Source organism: Rhodamnia argentea, chromosome 8, assembly GCF_020921035.1.
Source record: "Rhodamnia argentea isolate NSW1041297 chromosome 8, ASM2092103v1, whole genome shotgun sequence".
NCBI classification, from domain to species: Eukaryota; Viridiplantae; Streptophyta; class Magnoliopsida; order Myrtales; family Myrtaceae; genus Rhodamnia; species Rhodamnia argentea.
In genome coordinates, this window is record NC_063157.1 from 3,228,537 (window position 1) to 3,247,990 (window position 19,454).

The following is a 19,454-nucleotide window of genomic DNA, read 5'->3' on the forward strand; positions in this document are numbered from 1 at the left end:
GAGTGAATTTTAAAAATAAAATTGCCACATGCTCAGTTGGTCGGAATTTCTTCGATTTGGCACTTAAGTGATCATTTTTTCTACAATTTGGCACTTAAGTGAGTCAGGGAAAAACTTTGATACTAAATAAGAGCGCCGTACACAAACTTTAACACTTGCCATTCAAATAGTGTCAAGTAAATTACAGATACACAGTTTCATTATTACCCGACTACTCAGGTACAACAAATATTGAAATAACTCCCTCACCATCTCAAGTTGATGAGCTTTAACTTATTCATCTTACTCAAACCATAGCAGGTTAACCAGAAGACACATTCCACCTGAAAGTTCCTATTTCACGGTCAGCTTGGTAATGCATTGTGCTTCGGAAGTCTGTGCCGGATCCGTAATGCTGAGATGCGCCATCAGAAGCCAAACGTGGCTGAGAAGCTCTCCACCTCGGCTCAGGCTCTCGGAGTGCTCGAAGCCTGTGCTCTGGCAAGCCGCGTACATCAGGAAGTTGGCCCAGACCTTCCCGATCAACTCCCATTTACTGCCGAAGTCGTTCAGCTCGTTTCTGTTCAACTGGGACGCGAGGCTGCACGCATCGAACAGCACCGACCTGCTTTTGCCGCCGCGTATTTTCCAGGCGGGCAGCTGAGTCCCCACTTGGAGCAGAAGATGGCAAGCTTCGCATAGATCATGCGTTGCCGCTGACTTGTGCTTCTTGTTGCAGCTTTCACTGGTGTGGGAAGGCTCCCCTTTCTTGAGTAATTTCCGCGCCCACTTCCGGACATCCAACGAGATGAGGCTGGTTTCTTTCCTCGACAGCACCGCTCGCTTGTCCTCGAAGAACTTCTGAGCGTCGACCGAAGTGTCTTCGTATCGGAGCATCCCTATCCCTGTTGGCAACGTGGAAGGATGGAGGACTAAAAGATAGATCATGTACTGAGAGACCAACCTACTCATCTTGAAGTTGGTGACGTCTTCCGGTTTTTTGCCCTCCCTCTTGCCATGGTCCTTGTAGTGGCAGAGCTCAGTCGCTATGTGCCAGACGAGGATGCTCTGGTCGAACTCCATATCTTTCACACTCCAGTTCAGCTCATCCAGGTTCATCCAGGTCAGCCTTCCGCTAGTCTCCAGCTTAAGGCTCATCAACCAGCTCTTCCCTCCGTTGCTCGGTCCCAGATCTTTGACTGTTTTCTTCACGTGACCAAAGATCCATTCTTTGACGTTGCTCTTGAACTCTTTGTAACTGACGTAGAAGTTCTTCTGCAGCTTCTCGTCTAACTTGGCAAGAGTCGGATACTTGCTGAAGATCCCGCTTCTTGGCCTGATAGATAGTCCCAAGAGGCTAAACTGGGCCACGGAATTAGACCATCTTCGGTGCTGGAAGACCCGGAAAAAAGCCACCACGGACGAAATTGCGGATGCCCTGGGTCTCTGAAGCCGCCAGTGTTGGACCCAGTCGGACGAAATTGCGAGAAGAACTGAGTAAATCTCTAAAAGAATGGCGGCGCTTATCAGCAAGAAGGTGATCCAGACGTCAGCTTTGGGGTAATCCTTCCTATCCTGTAAGGAGAAAAACACCAGCACGGCACACGGCGCCGAGAGATTGATGATGCAACGAATGATGCCCCAAGCACGGCTCAGCAACATTGCCTTGGTGTAGAGCAGATCGTACATGAACCCGAGCTCGATCTCCACGATCTCGAAAGCCGTCTCTGAGTTCATCCCAGGGTTCATGAACATGCGCTTGCTGCCCTCCAGGTCGCCAGAGTTGAGGATGAGGCCCGCGAAGAGAAGTTTGAAGATCTTGAACAACTCGTAGGCTTTGACCAGAGTCGTGGCTTTCCCTCCATTGTTGGCCTGACCGCTGTTCACTGAGAGATCCTCCGGAGCCGGAACCTCCGTGACCTCGTCGATGCCGACTCGGTAACCCTCCTCTTTCTTCAGAGTGTACTGCTCCATTATCCTGGGGTATATGGGACCAAAATCGGGAAGCGAAAGCATCGAATCTCGAAGTCGATTTTCACTTGCCAAGCACAAACACAATGTCCTCTCTGCATATTTGATGAACCCCACCAGGGTCATGCTGGCCGCTAATATCGACAGCGTAGACCCCGACAAGGCCATGAAGTAGATGTAACAAGCGAGTCCTACCTGGACGCAAAGCCGCGCCAACTGCCTTAACCATAGCTCATTGTCCTCCAAGGCGTACGCGGTGATTGCGTCGGGCCCGCCCAAGTGGACGAGAAGGAACGGGGCCCAGAAAGCAGTGATCTGGCTCTTCGGATCGATCGACCCCATCGCTTCCTTGAGGTTGGCCAGGCGGTTCGAGAGGACACCGAGCGTGATGGTTGCGATGGAGTCGGCCGACAGGTACGTCGTCCAGACCACGACTTGGATCCAGTACTTGTAGATGGATTTCCTTCGGAAGCCGAGAGTCGCAAGGGTCAATTGGAGGAACAAGCTGAGGAGGACGAGCAGCCGCAGCTCCCACTCCTTCCACAGCTCTCGAGCGTTTTGGAGGATTAACGAAAATGCAATGGTTGAACTCGACGGCGGCATCGAAATGTGCAACGATCGGGCACCGTCGCGGTCAAACTTAGGATTATAAGTGGAGAGGACAAAGCAAGGCAAAAGGACGTTAGGCTTGAATTTACCTCAGCAACATCCTTGGAACGGCCACTATTTATAACAAATAATTTGATATAGGAATCAAATAGAGAAGCACTTATTCACCCTGCATAACATTACAGGAACAAAAAAGCCTCACGCTTTTCGAAACACCCGCAACACGGTACTCGCGACACCACTTTTGAATGTATAATTGTCAAGCAATTCTCTGCATTTGCCCGAGGGAGAAGTAAAGCGACAAATTCAGGTTCTAGTACCCGTACTAGACGAGTATAATCTGCTTCAATTGAGAAGGTCGGACTATATGCCTAGAGTTAAAGTTTGGTTTCTCAATCACTTTTCAAGATTTCGAATCTCGTGAACTTCACTCTAATCATTGTGATTTCAATACTCAACGAGGCACGCCCATCAGCCCAACGTGACTCTCGTGGAGGATCAAAATCACCCATTTGGATTGCTACAACAAGTAAAGACACGCAAAAAGGCCAAAAGGGCATTGATCAATGTTTACTCCAAACTGAAGCGATTCCAATGCATTAAGTCGGTCGCTTCGATCCCCAGGCAGCATATTATTATCCTTCGGCGCTAAAATCTCTATTAGATCCCCGAATGCGATCGTAACTACGATAAAAAATTGCACTTGAGCGCTCGCGTCGCATTACATCGTCGTCAACTGATGTGCTTTATGACCAGCGTGGTCGTGGCTTTTCTTCTATGTATGACCAATTGGCATGTGGTGTGCGACGGTCGCTGACCATTTTACTCCCAAGGTACGGGTCGGAACACTCTGGTCCTCCAAATACTGTCCCCCAAAAGACGTACAGCCGGTGCCTCGCCGCTAGTTAAACCCTCAGCATTGCAAACCAAGTCTAGAAACATAAGACTAAGAACATATGAAAAACCTCGGAGTCCGGAAAATTCATAACCTCAAAATAAATAATGGCACTGATGTCGTCCTTATCCATCTCTACAAAAAAGTTCAACATTTTAGGTCGACTTCATTTGGAAAATGGCGGGTGCATTCTTTAACCTTCCCTTAATATTTCGGTTATTCAAGCGAAAGTTCCTGTCAAAATAAAAGTATGTACAATTTGATTTCCAAAAATTTATGAAAAATGGCATGATTGCACTTGCAAATGACCTTAGTGTCCTTATGTATAGATTTCCAGATACGCTAAAAAAGATCGATAGAATGTTTTGAAGTCTCTTGATAAATTGTTCAATTTATTGGCCTGATGCTCACAAAAAAAAAAGTTATATCCGAATGATATATCTTCTAAGCTTTAATGGAGGCCAGGTTTGGCGTCACTTTTTACTAGATTTCATTCCAAACGTGTGCTGAAGTAAAATGAAGATCTAAATCAAAAGAAAAGAATATTTAAGCACCTTTGGCCCTTTATTATGGGGAGAGTAAATCAAATCATAATAAAAATTATCTTTAACTCGATTTGAGAGATCCATTTACTGTGTTTTTACCTTATGTATCGCATGATGATAAGTCAATGTTTAGATTAATATTAGCCAATCGATCGATTATCACATAAAATTGTTAGGGTCTGTATGAGGGCATCGAAAATTAAATCTCGTGTCGCGTGAAAGAAATGCTAATCACTCATCGACAACAATCTGTCGCGTCACAAGTCAAATTATGTTTAGTTGTTTTTTATTCATTGCGTGAGTCTTGTTAAATGAAGTCAAGCAAGGCAATGGTTGGTCCCAGATGCCAACCTTTGGCTATGGTTAATCCTTCGCGCGTCAATATTCGTCTATTCGCTTTCGAAGGACGCGAAAGTAACCGTGCGCGAGTGCTAGTCTTAAGGATATATCTGTTTCACGAAATATGAATGATTTAAAAATTATTTTCTAAAAAATGATCGCTTGTGTCGCTTAAAATAGTTATGTAATATGTACTCATTATAAATGACAATTTGTAACCAAATATTTTCATAAACGATAAAAATATTAGTCACTCATTAATTTTTATAAGCAATATAGGCCATTACTTTAAATACATATTTTAAATTAGTCACTTTTCGTGAAAGAAATGGAGCCCGTGTTGTGACCAACGATATGCATATGCTTTTTCTCCGTCCAACATTTTCTCCTTGAATCTCTTTAGGGTTCCATCTCACTCTCTTTTAGCTTGAAGCCTATAGGAAGTAGGGGTGATCGGTTCCCGAAACCGTTCCCAGTTTCTAGGACTAGCAACCCGACCAACGGACCGGGCAATCTAATAGAACAAGTGGATTACTAGTAGGGTGAGCAACATGCACATAAACTTTAATATATTAATTAAAATTATATTTTCATTCAAGAAATAAAAATTATGATGGATTATTAAGTTTACATTTAAGAAATAAATAAATAAATACCAATCCAAGCGGTTCGATTTCCCTTGGAATCGGTGAATTATTAGGTTTAAGAAAATCACAGGTTCTAATTTTATGGAATAGAGAACCAGATCGGGGCCTTGGGAACCAGACCAAACCGGCCAATTCGACCCAATTTAAGCAATTCTCAATTCGGTCGGTCCGTCTTGCTCGCCCCTAACAAAAAGCAATGCTTTAAGTCGCCAAGATAAGTTTTGAGAGAGTTACGCTCCAAGTATTCCTACCATTTCTTCTTAAATGTTACTCTTAGAAGTCCTCCTTCCCTAATTCCAGATATGGATTGATTGCAATAGCTATAGGGTATGTGTGATTAACCAATTTTAGCATTAATTCCTCTGCGTGTCTATCTACGTTATAGGTGCGTGACAAAAAATATCCATTTATACATCATAATACAAGTAAACTAAGCATCTCAACCCTTTTTTTTTTTTTCTATCAATAGGCATGTAGCCCTACCGATAAAGGGAATGGGGGTGTAGACTCTAGTATCATAGATGCGAGGTTCGACTCTCGCATTCTACAAAGAGGCGGAACAAAAAGTCAGAAGGAAAGTTAGAGATAGGACAGATTCATATCCATTGTTTAGTTTTTGTCCAGGATAGGATAAAGTGGGATATAAAATGGATATAGCTTGGATAAAATTATTCCAATAAGGGAGGTGGGATAAAGGTGGATATGATTTCTTCTATTCATGGTATAAAAATTATTTTTCTGAATAACAAACTTCTTAAATAATAAAATTCAAAATAATTTAAATTTTATTATTATTTTAATTCTAATGTTAAAAAGAAATTCAAATGAAAAAAAATGATTTTATTTATTCTATTTTTTTTTTTTATATATAACCTAGTATCTATATCATCACATATTTTATGTATGATGGTATATTTAAACATTTAATAAAAAAAATTATTGATAAATGACGGAAGGGCGTAAAAATAATGATAAAAAGAGATTTAAAAGTACAAAATAAGGAAAAAAATGAAGCGGAAGAACCCAAGTGAACATCTTCAAATTTGAAAATGATCTTTCTAATTCTCAAAATATGAATGGTAATGAAGTCTCTAACAAAAACTAGCATCTCCTTCTCCTCTATATCTCTGGTTTATGTTAATTTTTTAGTTCACGACAAAACTCAATGAAAGCGGCGAGAGAGTCGAAACTTCTTCTCCTTCTTAGCTTTTCGATTCATGTCAAAAATTTATGAAAGCATAAAGAGAGTCAAAACTTCTCCTCCGTAACTTTGTGATTTTTGTTAAAGTTTAACGAAAGTAGGTAGAAAGGAAAAACTTTTCATAGTGTCGGGTAAATGATTATATTTTCTCTCTTACTAGATTTGACAATGAATTATGAGAGATTCTTACCTGTGTTTGTGCTTTTTCAGATTCATTTACATTGATATGTTGCAAGTATCAAACAATGAACAAAATAGAATATGAACATACTCGGCTTTATTACTGCAATTCACCAAACGATGGATAGGATATAGAATAATTCTTGGATTTCAAATCATATCATATCTTATCCTATCCAATCCTATCATGGCTAGAAATCTGAAAGACTAAACGCAGACTTATACTGTACATTGGAGGAATAAGCTAAGGAGGATGAGGAACCGCAGCTCCCACTCCTTCCACAACTCGTGAGTGTTTTGGGTGAGCAGCGGAAATGCCATGGTTGAACTCGATGTTGGTATCAAAAGGCACAACAATCGGCACCTTCTCAAAGAGTGATCGTACTTAAGAGTATAAGTGAATAGGACAAAGCAAGGCCAAAACAACATTAACCTTGAATTTACCTCGGAATGGCCTCTGTTTTTAACCAATAATTTTATATAGATATCAAAATGTAGAAGAACTTATTCACCCCGCATAACATTACAAGAACAAAAAAGCCATAATCTTTATGAAACACCCGCGACACAGTACTCACGACACCACTTTTGGATAGATAGTTATCAAGCAACTCTCTACATTTTCCCGAGGGAAAAGTAAAAGTGGCAAATTCAGGTTGTGGCATTCGTACTAGAACAAGTATAATCTAATTCAATTGCAAAGATCGGAATATAAGCCTAGAGTTAAAGTTTGGTTTCTCAATCACTTCTCAAGGACATTAATTTTAATATGAGCCTAGGAACCGGCCTGGACCGATCGGTTTCCAGGTGATCTAATGAAACTGGTGAATTATTAGTAGAGATAAATAGCATGGACATTAATTTTAATATATTAATTAAAATTAGATTTTCATTTAAGAAATAAAAAAAAATCGGTGGATTATTAGGTTTACATTTAAGAAAAAAATACCAGTCCAAGCGATTTGAGTCCCCATGGAATCGGCGGATTATTAGGTTTAAGAAAATCACCACTTCCAATTTTATGATATCGGGAACCGGATTGAAGCCCTAAGGAAATTGGACCGAATCGACCGGTCCGGGTGGTTCTCGATTCTGTTGGTCCGTCTTACTCACCCCTAATAGGGAGCAATATATGCTTCAAGTCGTCGAGGTGAGTTCCAAAAGAGTTACACTCCGAGTATTCCTACCATTTCTTCTCATGAGTTACTCTTAGAACTACTCCTTACCTAATTCCAAATATTGATTAACTGCAATAGCTATAGATTATGCGCAATTAATCAGTTTTAGCAATAATTCACGTGTGTCTCTCTCTACGTTTTAGGTGTGTGTTTATACATCACAACACGAGCAAACTAAGCCTCTCAACCCCTCTCATGCTAAACGTTGGTTATTATGCAATATGTAAAGGACAAGATAAAAGGAAGAAAATCCAAGGTAGTGGTTTCAATCTTGTGACATTTCATGCAACGCACATTACAATTTAGATGAATTTACTTTGGTAATTTTATAGATTGAACTTACAGAAACAAGTGTGATATAAGTCTTAAAACTTTCAAAAATTGCAATCGAATTTTAAAACTTATCAAATTTGTCAAATCAAGTCCTTCCGTGAACTCTATCGGCCATTGGTTTGGCTAAAAGAAAACGTCGATGTATCAAATTTATTTTAAAGTTTTCTCTCGCCTATGTTATGTCAGTAAGTGAACCGTAATTCTTCGACCTTGCAGATAAGGGTGTACAAGTGCAAATACATGACACCTCTTTCACATTAAAATCGAGATCACATGTGCCATGAGGGGGGTTTTTCAAAGTGAACAGTAAGTCGATTTGACAGCATTCCATCTCATTTCATTCAACTTTTGCTGTCTACAACCACCAATCACTCAAGTGTGGCAAACAAGACCAGCTAATCAATCAGAGCTTAAACTCATTTGCAATTTTTTGAACTCGAGAGGTAGGTATCTGATGCATTGGCCTGTACAAAATACCACATACTTTATGGTATGTTGACCAGTGTTTATCGAAATTCAAACTATCTTGTACTTCAAATTAGCTAACTAATTAACCTTATACCCAAATTCGGAAGCCAAAAGTGCTGATCTCAAGATATTATTCCCGTCACGAGTAAATCATGAGATACGAAACATCCTGTTGTGAGCATACTGAATATGAATCCTCGATTTCATCTTCTAAAAAATTGTAAAAAAAACGAAAGGGTCATCGAAAGTTATTTCCATGGACTAGGAAGTTGTCGCACTTGTTTGGAAGCGATGTGCTCTTGCATGGTAGACCTACGTACCAAGTATTCCCCGGGGGGGCGCAACCTTTGGAGGCACTGACGGGGCTATACTTGTGCGCCTAGGCAAGTGCCTAAGCGTGAAAATTTCAGCTTAAAAAAATAAATAAGTACGAATAATATGTTAAGAATAATATATAGGTCTTCATATTATTTCGTTTTACTACTTTACCTATGAGTTTTATTCTATCCTGTATTACGAATCCGGGCTATTTTCTATTCTATTAGAATTTTAAACATCAAGTTTTTTTTTTTTTTTTTTTTTTGGTGGTCATGAACCATCAGGGTTGAATTACTGAAAAAGCATAACATTATATTCTTGGAAGATTTTCAACCGAAAAAAGTAAATTATTTGAAGATGGATACAAGTAGGCCGGCTCGGGCTGAACCTCAAAGTTCTTTCCCGGGCCTAGCCCACAACTGAACGGGCCTGGAAATTTTTCCCAGCCAAGTCCGCCCATGTGAGCAGGCTCACAACACAAGCCACCGGTCTATTGATCGGGTTACTTCGTCCGAATCGGTCCAACCGGTTGATTCCGATTCCCGGTTCGATCAATAGGTCCTTCGTTTTCTCTCGCGCTTCTAAGCGGAGTCCTCATTCTCAAGAGCTTCCTCTGCGGAATCTTCCCGCAAACTGCTTTTTCCCTCTGCTTTCTCATGATCCAAACGTCGGAGAGAACCCCAAATTCGCCTGGAAACCCTAGCTGATGGGTGTCTCGTTCAAGCTCTCGAAGACTGGCCGGAAGTTTTCCCCGAAACCTTCTCTGATCCAACCGGAGGCTCGTGAGGACGACGTGTCCCAGAATTCGAAGGGAACCTCTCGCCTTGGATCCAAAGAAGGGTCGAGCGCTCGAAAGATCGAGGTAACTTCTATCGTAGGCCAACTCTGTTTTGATGATGAATCAGGAAAATTAATGCTTCGGAGTTCTTGCCTGACATAGTATGTGTGTGATGCTGAGTAGCTTCCTGGTCGTGGGTTACTTAGCTTGGTTGCTTGCGATTTTCTCTGTGTCGCTTTTCTGTCCTTCTTATTTGGGCGTGATACGATCATAATGGCGGTTCTGAGTTGAGTGTAAAGGGAATTTGCTTTTAGATGTGGGCGGACTTGTCGATAGTTTGATCGACTCTGGGTGCTGTATTTTGGTTCTCTTGGGGTGAGTTTACTCGTCTTTGATACTTTATCTGGCTGACGCGTTTGATAGACTATGTTAAATTGATTTTTTGTGTCGCTTACCTAAAATTGGGGAACTTCACCATAACATTGGATCTGGGACTGAGAATTCTGCCGCCCTTGCCATTGCCTACTTTTAGGATAGGAAGGGGCCTGGCAATTGGTAAGAGTTGTTAGCAGCTGCAGTCATGTTGCTCGTTATGATTGGGACTACACATCATTGAGAGGGTGAAAGTGTGGGAGAAACGGATAGTAGAAATTGTTTTCTTGTCTGATGCATTGAGGCTTCTCTATCCTTGTCTCAGTTTCATGGGTAAAAGTGGGCCGACTATATAAGCTTAGGGGAAAAGTGGAATTGTTTTCTACTGTGAGGGATGAATCTTCTAAATGGCCAACTTAACTCAGTTATCCCCTACAACAAAAATCTGGGATGGAGCTAAGAAAAGAAAATATATTGCAATAAAGGAGAATGAAATTAACGAGAAACACCAGGATTTTTTGTCTTCGAATATAATTATACCTCTTTGAGTGAGATTAAGTTAGTGGATTACTGGCTTTGAAAGGATGGGAAGCATTGGTGTGTGGTTTCTTTTGTTTTTCTGGGCATTTCACCTATGGACTGTATGAAGATTCTATGGTGATGGGAACGATCTGTTAACTTAGGACACTAAATCTCAGGTGGGTAAAGAGGCTTCGGGGGTATCTGCATCATTCTTCTCGACCGATGAAAACCCTATTTCTGCAGGTAATTCTTGGTTCCACTTGCATTTCATGCTAAATATGTTGGCTTTCCTATTACTAATAACTATATCTATGCTTGTTGAAATGTCAGGGGACGAAGTTTCCTTCACGTTGAACCTCTTCCCTGATGGATACTCTATAGGAAAACCTTTGGAGGTTTGTTATAAAGAACTCTTGACCTTAGGATGTTGATCAAAAAAAGTTTCTCTTTTACTTACATCCCCCTTTTCTTGTTCCAATTCTCTCTCTTTATCTTGCCAGAGTGACACATTACAGCATGCTTCGAAGTTCTTACGTCCCTATAACAGGACATCTGAAAGTCTCTTCTCGGTGACTATCTGTCCCCTTTTTTCTCTTGCTTTTCTACGAGTATCCCTTCTCATTTTACGCATTCCTAAGGGGAAAATAACGTATAGTGAGTCAATCGGACTTGACATTTAAGTTCTATCTGCTCGTTTACCTTGACTCTTCTGAAGGTCAATGTATCTGTGTTCATACTAAATGACATGATTAGCTATGTTATCCATACTTGTGTTTGATCTCAACAGGGAAAACCCGCCCCAGCTCAACGTTTATTATTATAAGAGTTATGCTACTAAAGAGAAAAGTTAAAATTTTGAAGCTACATAAGAGAATTGCTCAGAAAACCTTACATGTCAACATCCATTGCTTCTGACCAAAAAAGAAAAATCAATTCGTAGCAATGTGTAACTTATTTGATATGTGTGAGAACTCGAGATATGCTTCTTTCTATTTTTCCTGTCTTTACATTAGGAGACTTCAACGATCTAGGACTTTGACGTAAAACCCTCATACACAGAATTTGAGAAGATAATTTATCTTGTTTATTTTTAAGTTTTTGGTCAAAATCTTGATTCATTTTCTATGTCCTCGGCAGTTATCTCAAATATCTCTATTACATGTTCAATTGTTACATTTCTTAAATGTGTTGCTCTCTGAAGGCAATTGAATGTGGTCGGTTACCTGGAGATCTCCTTGACGATTTACCTTGCGTATACATTGACGGTTCACTTATCTGTGAGGTGAGCATTTGACATAATTCTTGATGTGCGTTTGTCTCTTTCTGAAACAGATTGCCAAAAGTTATAGAGTGAATGTCCCATTGGTAGGTTTATATGAATGCATGACCTCACCTTATTTGTTCATGAAGGAGAAAACTTCATTGCAGTTTTCAGATCCTATTTCTGGTTTGATAAAAAGTCACAATCTTTTGGCTCGAGTTTCAAATCATTTCCAACATCTCGCATTTATGATGAAACTACATCATCCTTCAAATCATTTGTTTAAGTTATTTTGGTTTTGCATTTTGATGAATATCTTAAGAGTTCTATGGCAACTCTTTTCATTCTGGCTTTGCATATTATTGCATGTTGATGTGACTTGCGTGGTTGGGCTACTCTTCATTTGTGGGTGTGTCCCAAGGATATTGGTGGCAGTGGTGGATTTAGGACTCATTTTAGCTTATACGTTGGATGGAGGGTGTTCAGAAATTCTCGGCTTTCATGTGCCTTTTCTTTTGAAGTGGATTTATCATTCAGTCTTAAATGCAAGTATAGTCACTCTTCCATCAATCCAGTCTGCTTTTGCCAAGACAAACTTAATCTGCAGGGCTGAGATTGGTGCTAAATTAAAATTATGGAGAAGTACGTTGGCGTTTAAAGGATTTACGTTAAGTCAAAGTAAGACCGAATACATGAAGTGTGAGTTCAACACGGCAAGAGGAGGAGATCAAGAATCCATAAATATGCTCGGACGAGAGGTACCCAAGAAAGATGCTTTTAGATATCCGGGATCAATATTGTAAAGGGGGGAGAGATTGATGAGGATATAAGCCATAAAATTAGAGCAGGTTGGATGAAATGGCGCAGTGCATCGGGGTTTTTGTGTGGTCGCAAAATTCCTCTTAGGCTAAAAGGAAAATTTTATAGAACAGTAGTATGGCCCGCAATGCTATACGGAGCTGAATGTTGGCCAAGACAGAGGCAACATGAGTATAAAATGGGAGTAGCGAAAATGAGGATGTTAAGATGGACGTATGGTCATATAAGGATAGATAAGATACGAAATGAAGATATTCGACGAAAAGTTAGAGTAGTACCGGTGGCAAAAAAGATGAGAGAACATAGATTGAGATAGTTTGGGCATATTCTTCGAAGATCTCTAGATGCTCCGATAAGAACAAAAGTTTTTTACCGAGAGCATGACATGAAAAAAAGGAAAAGGTCGGCCACAACTTACTTGGGGGAAAGTAGTAAAATAGGATTTAATGAAGTGAGAAATAGATTGGCGTACGGCTTGTCTTAGGACGGAGTGGAGGAAAGCTACTAGTGTTGTGAAGAGGCGGAATTCCTTTGTTTCAGATTGTCCTTTTTAGTCTTTTTTCCCTATAAATATATTTATATAATTATTTCTTTTCCCTTAATCGGTTTTGCTTCTATTTTATTTATTTTTGGGTTCATCGACCGCCGACCCCAACTAGTTTAGGATAAAGGTGATGTTGATGTTGATGGGCATTGCTATATAAACTTGAGCTTCAATTGATTTTTTTTTCCATTTTTGACTATTTATCATTTAATGTCTAAACTATTCTTCACGTGATACTATGATTAACATTAATGCCGTGACTATTCACAAATAATGCAGGTGCGGGACTATCGGAAATATGCATCTAATAAGGGGCCCCATCTTCCAGATGTGGTTGATTCGCCTGTTGTTACTAAAGTGCGGCTGAAAATTTCCTTGGAGAACATTGTTAAGGATATACCATCTATTTATAATTCTTGGACGTACGGTGATCTAATGGTAAGACACTGCTCAGGGACTTCCCTGCCTCCCCTTTCTTGAGGGAATTGGGGATTCTCCGCAGTTTTTCTTTTTCCTTCTTTCTAAAAATTCTTTTTAGGGAGGGGGGCTGGGGCTTGCAGTATCTGCATTGATGAACAGTGAACTTCATTCTGTGTTTCAGACATGATTTTGGTGTTTGTGTTTGATTTTCTAAAAAATAGGAAGTAGAATCCAGGATATTGAAGGCATTACAACCACAACTGTGTTTGGATCCTACTCCCAAGCTGGATAGGCTCTCCAAAAGTCCAGTTCCAGAAAAGGTAGTTATTTCAGTCATCATATGTATATCTTTTAGTTCTTGAGCATTAGTTTTATTGTTCTTTTGGTATTTTCAGCTACATATGACTTTATCTAGTCTACACAAAAAGAGATTAAGACATGTGCCGGAAATCTCTGTGACTTCCAGTAACAAAATCCACGGGAAGAAAATCTGCATAGATAGAGCTCCGGAAAGGTCTGATTCAGGAATTATCCAAGGGAATGTATTATCACATGTCCATGAGAATCTGGGTGCCCAATGTGCTGGAGCTGGCAACACACTAGCTCTAAGACCAAAAGGCTATATACCAGATGCATCTTTTCCAACACTGCCAATGATGTCCCAGCAACAAAGGTATCAAATGTTAGCTGGGAATGTTAGGGGCATGCAGGATCGTGGAGCTTCCCCTGGTGGCCAGGACACGATGATTTCATACTCGGATAGTAACTCTACGATTTCCCTTCATGCAAAGAGAGAGAATCAAGATGGGCAAACATCACCCAGGTCTAGCTTTAATAAGAGGCCAAGACTTGCACATGGAGTTCCTGATGGCACTCAGCAGCAGCCATTAGGCCTTCAGATGGAGAACTTCCATGCATCAGACTTAAATTTGAAGAACACCCTTTTGCAGCAGCAAGTAATTTCTAGAGGAATTCAATTTGGTAATGCAAGTATGCAGAAGTTCCCCCAGCAGGCACTTGAAGGGGTCCTGAATCCAGAGGTAGCGGCAGCATCCCTACCATCAGGGCCAATGGGCATGAGGCATCGTGCAAAGGAAGAACAACTAGATACACAGATGGACGCTACAGAAGTAAATCGGAATAGGTCTGACGTCCAGACAGTGGAGACCGAAAAGGACCGCATGGGTCCTCAGCAACCACAACTTCAACAAAGGTTGCCAAATCATCCATACATGAGAACTGGTTTCTCTCAGGCATCTTGGAATAATGTCAATCACCATATTGATAGTCATTTGAAAAAGGAGGAACAGATACAGAAAAGGAAATCAGTGCAAAGTCCACGTGTATCTGGTGGAACCTTGGCTCAGTCTCCTTTATCATCAAAATCTGGGGAATTTTCTAGTGGTTCAGTTGGACCACAGTATGGGGCAGCTGCAGTGACTCCTGTGCCTGGATTGTTGCCCAAGGAAAAGGCTGCAATAACCGCAGTTCCTCCTGTTGGAGGGACAGGATCTTTAACTTCTAGTGCCAATGATTCTACGATGCGACAGAACCAGGCCCAGGCTGCTGCAAAACGAAGACAGAACTCACTTCCAAAGACGCCAGTAATCAGCGGTGTTGGCTCTCCTGCTAGTGTGAGCAATATTGGTGTTGCATTAAATGCAAGCAGTCCTTCTGTTGGAACCCCACCTCTAGTTGATCAAACAATGCTTGAGAGGTTTTCAAAGATTGACATGATTATGAGGTACGAGGTCGATTGAGCTCTCAAGTCTGTTGCTCTTTTTCTTGTTTTCCCTGCTGTATTTCCTGCAAGTCAGATATTTATTTCTGTAGTTTAAACTTTCTCTATGGTAATTTACTTGCCTGGAGTTTGTTAATACAGAATCTTAGCAATTATAGATAAGATAAGAATAGCTTACTTAGCCGCATTAGCAATGCAGTTAAAATGGTTGTCTAGAACTTGAAAATTTGTGATAAAATCAGATTTTCTATGTAAAGCACCAACTTACATGATTTTTAGGCGAAGCCCAGTTGGAGTGTGTATGGTTGTTGGCTAAATCGAGATCTTTGATCTAATTTCAGGATGGATTCTTATAAAATTAATAGCTTTTTAGCGGATGTCTACCTCTGATGGAAACGTAGATTGAGTATTGATGTGTATAATATTTATCTGTTGTCGTAGATTTTAAATTTCTACTTCCTGGTCAGACAATAGTTTGAAAAATGATACATGATCCTGTGATTACACTGTTGATCGTAAGGCTGATCTAGATGGCATTTAGATGTGGAGTATATCAGTAAGCTTTGTCTTTTTTTAATGTGTAGGATGTACTAATTTCCATGTTACAACCATGAAAGCAAATATGTTGCTATTGTGTTTGCTGCTTGAGTTTGACCGGTAATTGAATTAAGCAATATGAAGCAAAGTCAATCTTTAAAACGCAAGTTTGAAATATTCTCAGTTAACCTGCTTGCATGTGCATCCAGAAGCATAGTTGCATAATTTTTCTCAGGCAATTATTGTCATCTGTTTAGTGATATAAATGTGAAATATAATTCATTTCGTATCCTGAGTATTGTCCCTCGTCCAATGACGCTTCAGGCACCAACTTAACCGCAAAGAGAACAAGGCAGATTACCCAGTCAGGAAGCCCGGCCCCTTTCCAACTGATAGTCTTTTGTTATCGCTACACAATGTTTCCAACGATGAGAATTTTAAGGAGGATTCATGTGCCAGACCACTCTCGAAGTCACTGGTTGGAGGCAGCACGAATATTTGCAAGACTAGGTTCCTCAACTTTGTGCAGCCAGAGCGATATCTTCAAGGTTTGTTTCATCTGTCATGTGGGTATGGTCTATTGAAGCATATAATTGATTTCTCCTGCCTAAAATTTATGGTAATTTGGACTTTGGTACGCCTTTCCTTCTCATTTTATGCAGACTTGGATAAGATCTGCCAGCTGCTACTTGAATTTTGCAGTATTTGCCATTATTTTGGCCACAGTGCAAAGTATCGAGTCTCATGGGGTCAAATTTCCTCTACACGAGTTGTATTTTGCCTGATCTAGATGTGTTAAAGTCTACCGTCATACAGAACGACCCGTACAAAGGAATGTCTTTTAGTTTCAGAAACAATACCCAATTTGAGTGATAATGAAAGGATGAGATGCTAATTTTAATGTTCTAGAGCGGGTAATGTAATGAAAGACAACAGCAACATCACTTGCATGGACTTTCTTTTGATTAATAGGCTTTCTTCTTTTTGTATAGGGAATGTTGTCTCATACCGGGCTCAGACCAGCTTGATCATGTCCGAGAAACTAAGTGATGGTACTGTTGCTATGCACTATGGAGATGTGGAAGATGGTGATATTCTGGCTTCAGAGGAGCATCTTCCAACACTACCAAATACTGTAGGAGTCTTGCCTATAATTCTTTCTAATGTCAAATGGCATTTCAGTGTGTTCACTTACTTTGTAGTTGGAAGATATAGGAGTCTCCAGTTTATTATATGCACTATGCGGCTTTATTCATACCTAGCCTTGCAAGAAAGTATGTTTCTTTCAACATTATGGCTAACATCTGTGATTGAATTTCTGATACAGCATTTGGCAGATTTGCTGGCAGCCCAGCTTTGCTCATTGGTAGGTTTTATGAAATCAGTCAAACTTAAGTGTTTAAGTCTATCCTATGTTGGTTTACATTTCAATCAATTGATATTGGACGTTTCTGCAGATGATACGCGATGGATTTCATGTGGAAGATCGTGTCCAACTGAAACTGACCCGCATGAATCTTGCCCCAAACAGTCAACCTAATGCTCCTGGAATTCCTCATAATAATTCCATTGCTGATGTCCCACATTATCCTGAAGGAGTTTTAGGTCAATCATCCGGTGAAGTGTTGAATACAGCTAATAGTGGCAATGTATCTCTCGGTTCATCTGTGAATATTCCTCCTCATGCAAGGATGCTGCCTCCTGGAAACCCTCATTCCTCACAAATAGCTTCAGTCATGCCTGGAGTCTCTGTGCCTGGACGGCCACAACAGCTAGATTCACAGTCCTCACTGCAGCAACAGGCTCAGCAGCTGCAGCAACAACCATTACATAACCAAAATCCTACGGTTCAACAGCGTCTTGCTCAGTTTCCAAGATCCCCAATGATGCTCGGTACAAATCCCCTCTCGCACTTGAATGCCAGCCAGAATACTAATATGCAGTTGGGCAATCACATGGCAAATAAGCCATCCCCTCTGCATCTTCAGATGTTACAGCAGCAGCAACCGCAGCAACAACAGCAGCAATCACAACAGCATCAACAATCACAACTTCAAAGGAAACTGATGATGAGTATGGCAGGTGCTAACTTGGTTGGGCTTGGTGGCATCAGTAACACCATGAGTATGGCAGGTGCAAAGGGAATGGGAGGGGCTGGAATTTCAGCACCCATGGGCCAAATGTCAAACATTGGTAATGTGGGTCAGAATCCGATGAACATGGCCCAGGCCTCTCACATTAGCAATTCAATGACCCAGCGACTGCCATCGGGAGCATTGTCACCCGCACAAACTGCTTTGTTGGCATCAAAACTTCGGTTGGTGCCGCCGAATCGAGCTGTGCTAGGGGGCACTCAGTCTGGCATAGCTGGTGTCTCTGGAGCTCGACCAGTGCACCCAGGCTCTGGTGGCCTGTCAATGTTGGGCACCGGAATAAATCGAGCTAACATAAGTCAAGCGCAGCATGCAGCAATGGGGGCAATGGGCCCACCAAAGTTGATGGGGATGAATCCATATATGAATCAGCAGCAGTCACCACAACAGCAGCAACAGCCAATGCAGCTGCAGCTGCAGCACCAACAGCAGCAGATGCAGTTGCAACAACAGCAACAGCAATTGCAGCAGCAGCCACAGCAACTCCACTTGCAGCAACAACAGATGCAACAGCAGCAGCAGCTGCATCAGCTAGAAACAACCTCACCCTTGCAAGCTGTTATGTCACCACCACAAATAGGTTCACCTTCAAATATGGCAATTCCACAATTGAGCTCACAATCACAACAGCAGCAACAGCAATCTAGTCCCCAGCAAATGAGCCAAAGAACCCCAATGAGCCCACAACAGATCAGCTCTGGGACAATGCATGGCATGAGTGCTGGTAATCCAGAAGCTTGTCCCGCAAGTCCACAGTTGAGTTCTCAGACCCTAGGGTCTGTTGGCAGTATAAACAATTCTCCAATGGAGCTACAAGGTGTTAATAAAAGCAACTTGAGCAGTGCATAATGAAGTCCTTGGCTACGTACTTACTGAATCGTTTCTTAACTTAGCGGAGATGTTTGAAAGATTTTTTAGAGGTTTTTGTTTGTATAAGATGAAGTCGAAGAGGTAGTTGTTGATAAAAGTGCATGCCGAGGCTTTGAATAGGAGCAAGGGATAATCTTCCCCTTGGCTTCCTAGGAAAGGGCTGGTTTTTAGACTCTGATACAATTGATATTGATGCTGGAAATCACCAATAAATTGATTAAAAAAGCATGACACTTGCACTGTGGTGTGTCTCGGGTTCTAATGTCCGCAGCGTAAGAGGACAGGAAAGGGAAAAAAGAAACTTGCAAGCTGCAGAGGAGGAGCAGATCTTGGATTCCGAGGTGAAATTGCAATGTAGAAGGTTGAAGAATCAAGCAGAATGATGTGTGTGAATTTTCAATCAGTTGAGCCGGAGCAGTGAGCATGTCGAGAGAGGCCATTCACTAGGGTTGTGAGATAAAAAATTCTTCCTTTCCCTTTTTCTTTGCTCTTTGGGTTTTTCTGTTGTGGCTGGCTTGTGGTGAAAAGATACTTTGCAATCCCTGTAATCATGTAGTGTAGTTGTTAGAAATATGTACGTAACAATTTCATGCCAAATGTTCTTCGAGATTTCATATACACAGGTACATTACCCATCCGTCCTGCCAGGTACCATCATACAAACCTTTCATCGTTCTCGGGCCGAACTGATGTTTAACTTCTTAATGGTAGCTTCATGTCCTCATTACAACAGTTCTTCGTTTCTTCGTTTCTTCGTTTCGAGCAGGCTTGTGA

The 19,454-nt window shown here is 41.0% G+C and overlaps 2 protein-coding genes across 2 annotated transcripts; one reads left to right on the forward strand and one right to left on the reverse strand.

Moving 5' to 3' along the window:
- Positions 1-333: 333 nt before the first annotated feature.
- LOC115744723 lies at positions 334-2,553 on the reverse strand. Its single transcript, XM_030680037.1, has one exon. It carries the CDS (start codon positions 2,551-2,553, stop codon positions 334-336), a length of 2,220 nt encoding a protein of 739 aa, XP_030535897.1.
- A 6,640-nt stretch (positions 2,554-9,193) lies between these two features.
- On the forward strand, positions 9,194-18,942 carry LOC115744751 (protein PHYTOCHROME-DEPENDENT LATE-FLOWERING). The gene is made up of 12 exons (XM_048283570.1): positions 9,194-9,525; positions 10,497-10,578; positions 10,666-10,730; positions 10,836-10,904; positions 11,537-11,617; positions 13,239-13,397; positions 13,601-13,699; positions 13,775-15,122; positions 15,978-16,205; positions 16,650-16,792; positions 16,985-17,023; positions 17,115-18,942. The coding sequence occupies exons 1-12, from the start codon at positions 9,370-9,372 to the stop codon at positions 18,657-18,659; spliced, it is 4,014 nt and encodes a 1,337-aa protein (XP_048139527.1). The 5' UTR covers positions 9,194-9,369; the 3' UTR covers positions 18,660-18,942.
- The last annotated feature ends 512 nt before the right edge of the window (positions 18,943-19,454 follow it).

Coding starts and splice junctions, on each gene's coding strand:
- LOC115744723 (XM_030680037.1), bottom strand. CDS start 2,553: ATGCCGCCGTCGAGTTCAACCATTGCATTTTCGTTAATCCTCCAAAAC.
- LOC115744751 (XM_048283570.1), top strand. CDS start 9,370: ATGGGTGTCTCGTTCAAGCTCTCGAAGACTGGCCGGAAGTTTTCCCCG. Junction 13,398..13,600: donor GGACGTACGGTGATCTAATG/GTAAGACACTGC, acceptor TCTAAAAAATAG/GAAGTAGAATCCAGGATATT. Junction 16,206..16,649: donor GCCAGAGCGATATCTTCAAG/GTTTGTTTCATC, acceptor CTTTTTGTATAG/GGAATGTTGTCTCATACCGG.